The sequence below is a fragment of the Hipposideros armiger genome, unplaced genomic scaffold (assembly GCF_001890085.2).
Source record: "Hipposideros armiger isolate ML-2016 unplaced genomic scaffold, ASM189008v1 scaffold_546, whole genome shotgun sequence".
NCBI classification, from domain to species: Eukaryota; Metazoa; Chordata; class Mammalia; order Chiroptera; family Hipposideridae; genus Hipposideros; species Hipposideros armiger.
The window spans coordinates 1,141,168-1,156,653 of record NW_017731896.1 but is presented as its reverse complement, the minus strand read 5'-3'; the positions used below and the strand labels follow the sequence as shown (position 1 = coordinate 1,156,653).

The 15,486-nt window shown below is 33.6% G+C and overlaps 1 protein-coding gene across 1 annotated transcript in view; it reads left to right on the top strand.

The window, feature by feature from the left end:
* Window positions 1-219: 219 nt before the first annotated feature.
* LOC109396811 (coiled-coil domain-containing protein 91) overlaps window positions 220-15,486 on the top strand; it is a gene marked incomplete at its 5' end in the record, with an annotated part of 121,010 nt that continues 105,743 nt past the window's right edge. The window contains one exon of the mRNA XM_019668967.1: window positions 220-327. Within this exon, the coding sequence (XP_019524512.1) occupies window positions 220-327 (108 nt within the window). The remainder of the gene's footprint in view (window positions 328-15,486) is intronic.

Below are 15,486 nucleotides of genomic sequence, written 5' to 3'. Positions count from 1 at the left end.
CCAAAAAACTGTAGTCTTGGCAACAGGAAAACCTATACCTGAAAGCTTAAAGCCGAGTTATATATGAGTGTGCTTCAGTGTTCACACATGCGTATTTTCTTCTGCAGAAGAGTATCGTATTTCAGATACACACAACTGTCAGAAAAATTATCATGTCAACAGGAGACTTCAAGTTTTGTCTGTGATCCAAATGACATTTTTTTTTTTGCTTGTTTTTAGGCACTACTACAGTCTTCAGTTAAGCAGCAAGTAGAAGCTATTGAAAAACAGTACATTTCTGCAATTGAGAAACAAGCACACAAGTGTGAGGAGTTGTTAAATACTCAGGTAATAAAATTGTACATCCATTATATATTTATACTTGTCTTCTGACTCTCCTCCCCTGAGAGCTTTATAACTGTTTATTCAGTTTCGTACCATTTACTTTCCTTGGTGTATTTTGGAGGAAAAAAATATGCTTATGTAAACTCCATGTTAAAGTTTGGGAATTTCATGGTAGACTAAAAATAGAGCAAAAGGGCTAAGTAAGGTATGTAGGACTCCCTCAAATTAATGATTCTTATTTTAACTTCTTGGTTCTAATATTATTTATCAACAGAAGCAAATAGATGACTATAAATGTGTTATGGCACATGTAATGATTTCAGTGGTATAAGATTTATAAATATTTGAATTTTTAGAAGTATGCTTGAGTTACCTTTCATTATATATAGGCATTAGTTCCTACTTGAATTTTTTGTTGATTTTCTTTTCTTGATTTAATGTGTTAGAAGGCATTAAAGACACAATTAGTTGATTTACCTTAAACAATCAGTTGAGCATTTTTGGATGTGTCATAGTACAAATAATACATGAAATAAATTCTCAACACCTTGGAATAACAAAACTTGGTAGGTGACAATAAAGTCAACTTTATTTAAAAGACCTACTTTATATCATGAGAAGAAAATATACTAAGAATTAGGAAAACAGAATTAGATATAGGATTGAAATGGTGACATATAAATATGCTAACACATCCCCAAGACTGGGGTCAGTTTTGTTAGATATTTTTCAATGTCATTTTAACAAAGGGCTTGGAAGAGGTAATGCACAAAGAATTTTATATATTTGATATAACATACTCTTTTGGGTGGTGAAATACCAGGTTGTCAGAGGTATAAAGTTATATGACTTCGTAATATAACAGAAAAATCACAGAGAAGAATTAAGGTCATGAACGGAGAGACAGCATAAGGCATGTATTAGCCAGGACAGGCTAGGTTATGCCCTAAACTCTTTGGCTTAGACAGCAACAATTTATATCTTACTCATGCTACATGTACATTGAGGATTATCTTGGGGCTCGGCCTCATGTTATCCTCACCCCAGGAAATAGCCTGATAGTGTAGTTTTTACATGAAACATTACCTGTTATCTTTGCAGAGTGACTACAAGTCCAGTCAGATTTCCTACCAGTAAGTCAATATTCTGGACTGGAAATGACACTTCTCTTCCCATTTTTGTATGCACAGTGCCTCCCTCTTCCCCCAGTCATAATGGGGCCAGCCAGCTAGTGAGATCTTACCATGAACCTGAAAGGGAGGGAGCAGGAAATATTTGATAAACAGCACTCATATAGCACAGTCTACTCTTTTGGTCACCAAATATTCATAGTCTCCATTTCACAGGCATATTTGCTTATCCTTTCCCCGTGGGTGAAAATCTGCACGTTCTAACCAGCTAATGCCTCAAGCTCAAAAGTCCAGGATCTCTGATTAATAGGTGGGAAATGATGCGCTGCAGTTTCTACATTATCAGGTCCAGACATATAGCTCTTTTTGACCCAAAGAACTAGAAACTAAAATATGTGTTGTTTACCCCCAGCAAATCTATTATACAGTTGTGAGACAAAGGTAGGGTGTTGACTGGAATCTCTCTCAGTAGGAAATAGTAAGACTGAGAGTCACAGCTGGCGTTAATAGGTAACAATTCTAAAATTTCAATGGACAGATTAAATAAGAATCTCTGCCGTGGGGGTAGGATTGCTCTTGGATGTACCATGATTCTGTTGTCAGGTTTTAGGGACAAGGTCTCCAGTCTGTTGTTTATGACTGTGTAGATTTTAAATTTTTCAGTAATGTTGTTGCCTATGTCTAATGTAGTATTGGAGCTTATACCATTTTTCAGCTTGCTTCCTGTCTTGAAAATTGGGAGCCATTCATTTTAGGTAGCAGATAGTCACAGTTCAGGGTAATGGTTCTTTAGCTTCGTGTGTGTTTGATTATGGTCAGCTTCATTTATCAAAGACAAGCCAAACCCAGAGTTATTTTAGAAACTTACTTCCTAGATTTAATATGTTTATATGCTTTCCACCCTCATGCTTGTCTGTCTGTCTGCCTCTCGTTCTGATTAAAAATAACTTCATTTATCAAATCTGGGTTGAGGAAATCCCAGTGGTCTCTTTTCTCCAAGCCATTTGGTCCAAATGAAAGTATATGCAGGATAGTCCCAGCCTTGTTGTGTCTTTGCTGGGAGACACCTTAATCAATTGAATCTTTACCAGGGAGCGTGACTAACATATATTTGTTTTTAATACTTGCTGCAAGGCGGAATTTAGTTGGTCTTTGCTGCTCAGAAGCCATCTCAACTATTTCTTTTTTAAATCGAGGTTGGGAAGGTTTTTGCAAATCCCCAAATTTCTGAACTTTTTCTATTACCTGTAATTCAGTGCTTATGAATTACTTTTTCTTGTGAATTCCGTGCTAAACTTGTCCTTTTCTTGTAATGCCTCATCAAAAATAGCCAACAGCAGAGCTAATAAATAATTTCAGTGAAATTGTAGGTTAAAAGATTAACATGCAAAAATCAGTTGTGTTTCCATATACCAGCTAAGAAAAATGGAAAAGGAAATTTAAAGAGCAATTCAATTTACAATAGCATCTTAAAGAATAAAATATCTAGGAATAAATTTAACCAAGGAGGTGAAAGACTTGTACTCTTGAAAACTACTAAACATTGCTGAAAAAAATGAAAGATAACCTAAATAAATAGACACACCATGTTCATCAGTTGGAAATATTTGATGAAGAGCATTTAGAACTACCACAGGACATTTATAGGATCACAGGCCATTTAGTATGATGAAATGCTGTGTAAAAATCAAACCCTGAAAGGGGATATCATTAGTAGATAAAACCCTGCGAAGTGTAGAAATGGTGATCCCACACTTTTCAAATCATGTTTCTTGCGATGCCATTTGAAATAAATTTAATTAAACAAAATTAATAGCTGGGTGGTTCCTTAGGAATCATTTAGTTCGATGTGTGTGTGTGTGTGTGTGTGTGTGTGTGTGTGTGTGTGTGTCTTTGCCTCTCTTTTTTTCAATTTAAAATTTAAGGAAGAGCAAGTTAAAACTAACACAGAGCAGTTACAAACACGTTCTCTGGAGTCAGACTGTCTGAAATAATCCCTGGCGTTGTCACTTAACTATGTGACTATAGAATGTCTCTTAACCTCTCTGTACCTTATTTTTCTCATCTATTAAATATGTACCCAACTGATTCCTACCTCATAGGATTGTTATGCATGTTCTAGGACATCATATTTGCTTAAATAAGGTTTCCTTTTTGAAGGAATGCTTATATTTTTAATCTACCTATGATTTCTGTTAGCATTTGGCAGTTTTATTTTTTCAAAAACATATAATTTTTTTATAAAATTTGGAGAATTCCTTCACTGATTTTGAAACTTCCTGTATTATATATTTTAATTTCAATTTTCTGTTATTAAATAGAACAAACAAAAAATAATATAGTAGACACAGTATCAAGATTTAACAAATGGTTTTGTAGGGGAAACACTTTGTTTCTCCTACTCCCCTCCTGCATTCTCTGGCTGGGACGCTGTAAATTAGCTGACAAAAGGCAGATTAGGAAGAGAAAACCATACCAATTTATCTGATATAATTTTACATGACATGGCAGCCTTCATAAGGAAACAAAGACCCAGAGAAACAGTTAAATGTGAGTATTTTTATAGTAAGATTGATGAAGAGTGGGAGGTAATGGAAAAACGTGGTAGGACAAAAGGGTGAGAGCTAAGGGTAGTAAACTAGGGGAAACTTAGCAGTACCTGTTCATTTGAATTTCTCTTGGCTTCTCTCTCTTTAGAGGTAAGGATGCTCTGTTCCTCTGGGTGTACACAGAGGGTGAGCACTTCTGACAAGAGGGTCGTAAGGTGGGAAGGAGCTACTCAGAGAGTCCTTCCTGCACCTGCCTTTTCTCAAAGTCCTTTATTTTAAAATATTCCCTATGTCAAAGTGCCATATTTTGGGGTAACATGTTCTGAACCCTTTCAGTTTCATTATAACATATTTGCTTCAGGTCTCTTAAATTTGGGGGGGAAAGTTACAAAGAAAGCCTCGACTTCTCTGTCATATTTCCCTCCCCCTCCTTCCTTATAGGACCAACATTATACAGACTTCGCCATGTTTTCACTCTTACCTTCGTGCATCCATAATTGTTTAGTATTTAGTTCTAGTTTGTTCTTAAATTCCCCCAAATGTTGTTGTAATTTACCTTTCTTATTGTGATGTACTCTCATATTTACAAGGTGGTGTTCCTTTTCACTTCTAGCCTTCTTCCCTTCCTCACTTGTTCCGTTTACTTCCTATATTATAGTCTCTACTAATTGAAAAGTATAAACTTTATTAATATTTGTTTTTTTTCTGAAAGCGTTTACCATAATTTATTAATATAAATATTATGTAAAATTCTACAACAGTTATTTTCCCTGAAGATATTATTCCATTGCTATTAAATCTCTATTAAATAGTCAAAATAGTTATTTTGACTATTGGCATTTTATACTTAATTTATCTTTTCTCTTTGGTTGTTTCTAGTAATGTCTCCTTATCTTTGATATTCTATAATATTACTCTGATGAACTTAGAATTTGTTTTTCAATTGCTTTTTTTATACTTTCTGTGCAGACGTGGTAGTGGGAGCTAACTACCCACCGAAATTTGTCCTTCCCCTTACTTAGTTTAGAGTTGTCACTGGCTAGCTGCTATCCCCTCAGGGAATCTTTTCCTTTGCTTTTATGGAGTTGATGAAATTTATAAAGCCTGTTTTTGCCTATGTCCTTCCTGTCAATAAAACAATTGATATGCAATAATCCCTTTCAAATTTAACAGTTTAGTTTATATTATGATTTTCCTGGACAGTAAACAAAGTTTGAGTAGCTTAGCCTTCACCAGTGATTTGTGAGTGAAAGTAACATGTGTCACTACCTGGCCAGGAAGGTTAAGAAGTTAAACTGCCATCTCTTTCCTCTTTTCCTTGTGAGAGAAATGGAAAGATCTTTCTCAGTGACTGAACCACAGGCGCAAGGAGATAGGGCCTGTGAATTACCACTTGAAGGGACTCTGTCACTCAGAAACATTTCCTTGTATAAGAAGGAACACTTGTGTTAAGTCACTGACATTTTTGCGATTGTTGTTGATAGCACCTATCATTACCTTAATACATCAAAGCTCATTTAGCTTCATTGTCTTTCAAAACTTTTATACTGTTAATCTAATATAGTTTTCAGAACCCAAACTTAATCACAGATGTGCTTAAGAAACCTGTTGCAAGAGTTTTTAAAAAATTGAGAAATATTACCATAACAAATAAACATAAGCAAGAAGTCAAGACAGTTTAGATCCAAAGAAGTAAAAGTCCGTGTTTTGTCTGTGTTAGGGCAAGGTGGAAGGTGAAAGTTAGTTTTAGCTGAGAAGTGCATAACACTTAAATATTAATATATGAAAGTATCCAAAAATATAACCGAAAAGAAAAAAGCACCCCCACATTTAAAGAATTGGTTTAATTTTTAAAATGTACTTTGACCTGGAATGCATTTAAAAAGAAAGGAAAATTATATCTGGGTTCAATTAAGATTAAGAAATGGTGATTTATGCCTGGTCTCCTGTATATCACATGATTCTTTTCCGTATGGCACAATCATCTGATCACACTTGGCTCTTCATTTGAGTATCACAGGGACGTTTTCAAATACTCCCTGCACTCGTTTAGAGGAAAATTGGTAATGATAGATTGTTATAAGACACCCACTCTCATTCTACTTGGGCAGAGCAGAAAAATATTGTGGTCTTGGCACCTTAAGTACAGAAAAAAAAAAAGAAACAGAGAAAAGCACATGGAGAAAAGAACTAAGAGCAAGAAAGTAGAAATAAAGCAAGCGATATATTGTTAAATCACACACAAGTGAGATATTCCATGTATGAATCCCTGAGACATGACGAGAAAACCATTTTCCCTTTTTTAAGGCATTAATGATTTAGAGCTGAAAATCAAACCTTTTTTATGGGGATGTGGGGAAAAGGTAGTTTCTTACTGGCCAGAGAGTATGGAAAACAGTTAAGTGGAGATAACCCCAGGGTTTTGAGTATAATAGCTGGCATTTTGGTAATATTATGGGCCAACATACTCAAATTAATTTTGTATATCCTAAGTTTTGTTTACTTTAATCATTTTTCTCTCTGTTTCCTTTAAGGCTCATCTCTTGACATTCAGTTTACAAGTCAATTTAAAATGTTAATTATTTCTTTGTAAAGTGAATTTTTAAAATGAGTATTTTAAACTAAAGTTTATTAATGCAGATATAGCCATGAAATTGTAATATGAAATATGTCAAATGTGATTTTATGTGTAATATTTTAATTTGCATATAACCTTTTAAAAATGAATATATTGCGTTAAGAAAGCTGTATGTATATTTAAGTACCTAAGAGAATAGATCTTAATAGTTCTCATTACAAGAAAATATTTTGTAACTATGCGTGGTGGTGGATATTTACTAACTTATTGTGGTGATCATTCTACAATATATACAAACATCGAATCAGATTGTACACCTGAAACTATTGGGTTGTTGGAAAAGTCATGACATATTTTTTCTATGTTTTTCATTGCAAAAATGCATCATGACTTTTCTGACAACCCAATAATATAATGTTATGTGTCAATTATATCTCAATAAATAAGTGCAAAAGATAAAGGCAAATTAAACAAACTCCAAGAGTCAAACATAAAATTAGGTCACTAATTATATTTAATGAGGACTAATTATGTTCTAGTTATTTTTAAAAATGCTTAATACACATTATCTATTTATCCATTCATTTATTCACTCTTCATTCATTTTTCAGATGTTTTACAAGAACAACAAACATTTTTTAAGTTTATTCCAAGCCTTGAAGTGGGTCCTGGGGATGTAAAACAACAAAAAAACTCTGTGTCCCCAAAAGCTTACAGCCCACAATGGAAAATCAAAGTATAATAGTACCAGGCAATTACCATAAAATAAGAGAATTTGATAAGAAAAGGATAAACACAGGATGCTACAGGTATCTTTGGAGGACCATCTCATCTTACTTTATCCTACTACATCTGTGTAGAAGCAACATCAGTTCCTCCAACATGTAAAACTGTCATGACAGAAAATATAAATGATCTTGATAAGAGTTTTCAATCAGATTGGATTTAAAAGCAAAATTCAGTTATTTGCTACTTTCAAGAGATTCATAAAACCAAATGACATAGGCTAAAGATGAACAAATGAATACTGCTCTTTCAATCCAATTCTAATAAAAACTAAGCAGAGGTAGCAGTATCAACAAATTATATACTTTTGTCCAAGTAGAAGTTTGGACAAAATTTATTAAAAGATATGTTATAAGTCCATTTTTATTGATTACATCAGTCCATCATGGAGAGATAACCAGGAATTATTTATTTAAGAATCACAACAGTTAGTACCATCAGCTCAGTATTTACCATGTGTCAAGCACTGCACTAGTCTTTTCCATGTGCTATTTTATTTATTTCTTTATAAAAACACTTTGAGATTGCAGTAGTGGTAATCAGCGAGTCAGTACGGTTTAGTAACTTTACTAATTTCACATATCTAACAGGTAGCAAAATTTGCTTTGATTCCAGATCTCATGTAAATTAAAAAAATGTCAGAAGTTGAAGGAGAATTTAATAAAATCTCATTGGCGATAATGAAACATACACATGTGTCTATGACATGATATACTTAAAGTAACTTTATAATTCACTATTAATAGGGGTTCCAAAGAAAGAGGGAGAAAAAAAAGTTCTGTGGTCATGTTTTATATTATAGTATGGGCTTTCAGTTCTGTGATAAAAGATATCATTTCCCTGGCATCATTCACAAATACACTTTTTGGACAGTGTTTTTATCTGTGGAATACCAGTACTCTACTGAATATAATTTTGGGAATTCTGAAATCAAGGTATATTGTATTTGAATATAATAATTCACAAAATATAGAGAATACATGATAATGGAGCTTCTCTTTGTCAGATGCCTAGAGAATACTTATAAAAATTAAATGTCTTGAAATCTAGCTAAATAATTTAAATCAGAAATAATACATTATGAATTGAAAGACTTTTTTCACATTATAATGTAAGATATATTTAAAAAAATAATCCTTTAGCATGTTTGAATTTTTGAAGTCCTCCTTATAAACTTAATAATAGTTATTTACTGTTTACTATTCTTTATACTATATTAATTGCTTTACAGCCAGGTAACTTGATCTCTACAATACTCACCTGAAATAAGCTTTATTTTTTCCATATTACCGATAACACAACTAAAGCTTAGAAAGGTTAAGTATCTTGCCCAAGATCACACAGCTGGCAAACGGAAGAGCTCGGATCTGTGATTTCAAATATTGCATTTCTGTTTTCATATTGTATTCTTTGCACTACATGTGTTTAAAATAAAACAAACAAGATGCTTTTTTGATCACACTTTTTGGCACCCTACTTTAACTTTACTATCCAGGTAATCATAGGTTTAGTTTACAACTACCTAAAATACCGACATTGTTATTTTTACTTTGGGATTAGGCCTTGTGAAACTCAAATGAGTCACAGCTTATGTCAGAAGCAAATGTACTCTGGACACTTGTCAGTCCTCTTCCTGCAATTCACTGTCTTTACCAACAGATCTTACAGGTTTTATTACAATAAATAATATTAAATTCTACAACATTACTTATAAATAGTAAATTTTTTCTTCTAGTAAAATAAGCTACAAAAGTGTAGATTTTTATGAAGTTCTTGACAGAAATTTCAGTAGGTCAAGTATAAATTAAGCAGATGATTAGAATGAATATTTGACCCATTTCAAACAATGAAGCTAATTTACTCCATAAGATTAGCTTGTATGTATGTACATTTTTACATCAGCTTAAAATTGCCTATACCCTCTTATACATTGTGTTATCTAGGAAATATGTAGATTTTGATATATTTACAATTTTTTTCTAGATTAAATATTTCTGATTTTTTTTGTGTCTGTATGTGAAACTTGAAACTACGCTAGGTAGGTTTAGATCAAATGGATGTATTTTAGCACTGTTGTCATCTGAACATTGATGCCTAAATAAGTATTAAATAGAAATGAGGAAACTAAAAATGTAGGTAGCTCTTTTGTTGGAAATGTCTTTATTTTTTCAATTTTAGATGTGTAATATTCTTCAGGGAAGTATTCATTTGACATCTGTATTATCATACACCCTGCTGAGTGCTGGTGATATAATAGCAAATAAGACAGTTCTTTCCCTCTTGGAGCTTTCGGCTTGTTGCCCTCAGACTTTGCCTGTTTCTTGGGAAATGAAAGGGAAAGGGAAAAGAAGAAAAAAGCCATGGCCCACTTACGCACTATTTATATTTTATTTTATTTCCCACCAGTTTGGTCTTTTCCCATACTTGCGATTATAGATTATATAACATCTTCCCAGTTTTACTTAATATTATTACAGATGTGTTTTTAAGTTTTTTTTTCAGTACCCTGTAAACTCACTGAGGACAATGAAATTTTCATTACATGTTCTTTATTCTCAATACTTTTAATTTTGGAGTCACTTGGTAAAACAATTTTAAATGCACAAATATATTTTTAGTTCTCAAATTTGTACTGGTTATTTCCCTTTGTAGGAAACTTCGGTTGTACCCAATTTTTTTTTTCCAGTATACAGAGTGTTGCAATGACTAATTAGGATATATATATATATATATATATATATATATATATATATATATATATAGAGAGAGAGAGAGAGAGAGAGAGAGAGAGAGAGAGAGAGAGAGATAGATATATTGCATTTTTTTCTTTTTCTTTTTTTAAAGATTTTATTGGGGAACTGGGGGGAGGGGAACAGCATTGGGGAATCGGGAAAGGGGAACAGACAGGTAGACAAATTGCTGTTTTTGTTCTTCAGTCTAGTTATGGAGGACGTTGCTTCACTGGCCTATGTTGGTGTTATCGTTGTGCTCTTCCCAGCTGAGACAGATCGGTCGCCGGTCATTGGTTGGCTTCTCACAGTGGCTCTCAGCAGCTCGCACTGGCTGCCAGCCACTCACGTAGCTCACGGTAGCCCACTGCAGCCCCACTGCAGCCTACGCCGTCGCCGGTGACTCACAGCAGCCCAGCTCCAGGTCGAGCTATTGTTCATCATCTTAGCGGTAGAGGGCACGGAATCACTGGCCCTCATGTGGGATCCGAACTGCAGCCCTGCTGCTCAGAACTGGCGCTCCCAAGTGAGCTCTTAACCAGCTGAGCCACTCGGCAGGCCCTGCATTTTTTTCTTTAGCATAGATGTCTATAAGTCAAATTAGTTATATGGAAAGAACCTCTGTTATTATTATTACTCTTAATATTATTAACAGTTTAAGGCTTTGTAGTATATGTTGAAAAAATTGTGTGTGTACCAATTTGTAAGTAACAAGCAATACAAGAAGGCACTCATTCACTGAGCTTTTACCAACTAAATTTTAAACTTGTAATTTGGTAAGTAAAACCTGTTAGGTTTATGTGATGGTTAACTTAACTTTGCTGAGCTCTGGTGCTCAACTGTTTGGACAAACACTAGTTTAGATATTATTGTGATGGTATTTTGTAGATTTTTTTTAACATTTATAATAAGTTGACTTTAAGTAAAGGATATTACTCTAGGTAATGATTGGGCCTCATCAAATCAATTGAAGCCTTAAGAGCAAATACTGTGGTTTCACAAAAAAGAGAAGGAATTCTTTCTCAATATTGTAACATAGAAATCCTGAGTTTCCAGCCTCCCCTAAGGATTTCATACTTGTTAGCCCCTACATAGCATGAGCTAATTCCTTAAAATAAATAAATCTCAATGTCTCCCCCCATTCCCCACCTTCCTTTCTCTCACTCTCCCCCTCTCTCCCTCTCCACATATTCCATTGGTTCTGTTTCTGTGGAAAATTTTGTGTAATACAATTTGTAACTTTGTATTTATTTACTTATCTTTGAGATCGCCATGACTTTATAAGGATGCTTAAGCATTTGTCATGCTTTTATATACATACTCTGTGCATATTGTGGAGTTTTGTTTAGTTTTTTATATTGTCTGGAAGTGCTGGAAACCTGTATTTGCATCTGTGACTCTTTATCACCTCTATTGCGTTAGGATAGAGGTTCTCAACCTGTGGGTCGCGACCCCTTTGGGGGTCGAACGACCCTTTCACAGGGGTTGCCGGATACTCGTGTGTGGGCGTATCTGCATGTGGGCCTGGAGACGGATTGAGGAGCGGTGTCTCGGTTCCTAAGACCATTGAAAATATGTGTTTTCCGATGGTCTTAGGCGACCCTAGTGAAAGGTTGAGAACCGCTGCATTAGGACATGCCGAATGCTTATTTTAAATCATTATATGGTAGGTAGGTGGGTAAATAGGTAGGTAGGTATTGAGAAATACTGGCCAACTTTACTATGTATATCCAAAAGTGCATACTATAATTACAGCAAAATAGTCAAAGTTAATTTTCTCATTAATTCAAACAGAATTCATCCAGCTATGTTAATTCATCAATTTTTTGATAATTATTTTTCCATACTGCTATTTATTTGGGTAACAGGTAAAAGGGGGTAGTTTCAGACTCCAGAATTAATGACAGATATTACTAGCTCTGTTTTTTACTTCATTTCATATATAACGGTTATAAAACAATAACAATACTAATTTTATTACTTGTATAAGAGTTATGGTGTTATTATTATAATCCATTCTTAGCATATCATCAGGATCACTTGAGTCTCATTCTCATGAAGCAGGCAGAAAAAATGTGCCTTGAGACCATTTATTGGCCAGAAAAAACACATTTTATTACCTGCTAATTATTGTCCCAAATGTATATAGTGATATGTTGGCAGAATGTGGCTAGCCATAAAATTATTTTTCTCTCTTACCACATACTTCACTTTTCTTTATTCTGTATGTATAGTAAATTTAAGAGAGTGAATAAAAAAGCGAAATTTTAAACAGAAATCTACACAGTAAATAATATGAAGATTACTTTCTATTTCTCTGAATGTATTGTTTGAGAGAATAGGCAAATTGTCATCCTCATTTAAAATGATGTAAGTAATGTTCACATTAATAAGAAAGCCACAGAAAGAATAGTTCTGCTCATTGCTTGGGGAAAAAATTATACTGATGATAAGGAGAAATTAGAACTTAATTTCTGTGTAATTATTTCTTCTCTAATTCCTGTGTTTTGTTTTTTCTTTCACTACTCTCCCTCAGTACAAATACCATTCTTTTTGAGAGAGGACATTGTTAAAGAGAACAGAAGACCTAGAGTGGTGAAAAGATTGTTATTGTGCTCCAACCTGCTGATAATATGGACATAATTGCCTGTCCAGCTGGACTGTGATCAAGGAACTTGCAAATAAAAACAGTGAAACATAGCCTGTGATCTTTTGAGGCGTTAAAAAATACATGAGCTAAGAACCCTAGACTGCCAATGGAAAAGCACTCTTAACTTTAAAAAAGAATGTTTCACAAACTGGTGATTATAACAATGGTTCTTTCAATTTTAGATGTGTAATATTCTTCAGGGAAGTATTCATTTGACATCTGTATTATCATACACCCTGCTGAGTGCTGGTGATATAATAGCAAAAAAGACAGTTCTTTCCCTCTTGGAGCTTTCGGCTTGTTGCCCTCAGACTTTGCCTGTTTCTTGGGAAATGAAAGGGAAAGGGAAAAGAAGAAAAAAGCCATGGCCCACTTACGCACTATTTATATTTTATTTTATTTCCCACCAGTTTGGTCTTTTCCCATACTTGCGATTATAGATTATATAACATCTTCCCAGTTTTACTTAATATTATTACAGATGTGTTTTTAAGTTTTTTTTTCAGTACCCTGTAAACTCACTGAGGACAATGAAATTTTCATTACATGTTCTTTATTCTCAATACTTTTAATTTTGGAGTCACTTGGTAAAACAATTTTAAATGCACAAATATATTTTTAGTTCTCAAATTTGTACTGGTTATTTCCCTTTGTAGGAAACTTCGGTTGTACCCAATTTTTTTTTTCCAGTATACAGAGTGTTGCAATGACTAATTAGGATATATATATATATATATATATATATATATATATATATATATATATAGAGAGAGAGAGAGAGAGAGAGAGAGAGAGAGAGAGAGAGANACATGAGCTAAGAACCCTAGACTGCCAATGGAAAAGCACTCTTAACTTTAAAAAAGAATGTTTCACAAACTGGTGATTATAACAATGGTTCCTGGCATGATTCCAGATGGGTTGCGGAAGAAGTCTGGAACCAAGATTGATTTTCTAAGAAAATATTATCTGGCTAAACTTATCCTTTTGGGGGACAGATTTGCTAGGCTAGTCAGTCAGGTAAAGATTATCTAAACTTTAATAAATTAAGTCTTTAACAAGATCATTGTGAACAAAAGTATGAAATATGTGAAGAAAAGGGCATTAGATAAATAATTGGCTAAGTGAGCACACCAAATGAATAAATATATGGATGAACATCCACTTAAAGGAGTGGTCTATAGTGAAATGCCACAGAGTGCTATCTTCATTCTTGCTGTGGTCAATATTGTTATCAGTGATTTGGATGAAAATTTTGAAAGCATTTTTTCAAATTTGTGTATGACATGAAGTTATATTTAAAGTATTTTTAGTGGCCAGAGCAATGAGGCTGAATCCAAAGTGAAATTCAAAAGGAATAAATATTAGTGTCTTATGCTTAAAACTTCAGCATTAGTTGAGGATTAGGAGCCAAACTCAGCCATACAATGTGTATTTAACATTTAAGGGTTTTATTTAACAGTAAGTTTTAAAAGCAGGTTTTTGAAACCTAATGTAATTTTAGTTTGATATAATTGAAATTAACTTTCTAAAGGGGAAAAAGAGGAAGAGAGGAGGCTCATTTTTTTTTTGAACTTAGATCACATAGTTCCTTTTAGTAGTAGCCATCATACTTTTAAAGATTACATTCATATTGGAACATATTTAAAGGACAGTGGATAAGGATTGAAAGGACATCAAAATGTATAGTATGATGAACAATGAAAGGTACTACTTGAAATAAGTTACCTATTTGGAAAATTGTTATATGAAAAAAAGATTACATTTATTTTGGATCATTACATATAAGGACTAGAGTCAGTGTATTGAAAGTAGAGGGGAATATTTTAACTCAACAAGAAAATACAAAGTTGTATTAGGGTTCACCTAACTATATTAGTACATTGATATGGAGTCAGTGATACCGTACAATTTTTACCTATGAAATAGCTATTTCATATGTTTAACCTAATCTGAAAAGGGTAGTGAGTGAGTAGTGTTCCCCTGAGGTTGCAAATTTCCTTTCTCTGGAGTACCCTAGGCATAACATGCTCAATCATTACATGGATAATTTGTGGAGGGGCTTCAAGCATTGGATGAGTAGTATGATTAAGTGTTCTTTAAATTCATCTGGCCCCAATATTTTATGATTCTAGAAATTGAATTTAATTTTGCATTCACTGGGCATTTTCTGAGTGGAGATCCAGATAACATGGGCATGACATAGTTGACATCATCCTTGACTTAGAATGTCCTCATTTGTCTAGATACATAAATACTGTTTGTTATATTGAAGGACATGATAAGAGAATATTTTATGTACTGTTAGTCCATTTGTTTCAATCAACCCTTAAAGGGAATATTTAAAAAAAATTTTTCTATCTGTACATTGACCTCTTAAAAACATAATAATTTTATTCCTGCAAACCAATATCTTAGATATTTTCCTTCAAAAAGATTAATATTTTCTTTAACATATCCACTCTGGATAGAATTCATTCTTTGGGTAGAAATAATTTCTTGTGAAATACTTTTTATTAACTTATAGAGGATAAAGTATTCAAAGTAGATTTCAGAAATAATAGTAAAATGACTGCTTATTGTAGAAAAGTTATCTTGTATGTCCTCAGGGATAGAAAAGACAGTCTGAGGAATATAATCAGTAATGTTGTAAATATTTTTTAGGGGGCCAGATGGACTCATGTCTTGTTAGGGAGACCACTTCATAGTCGGTGTAGAGGCCTGACCACCGCACTGTATTTCT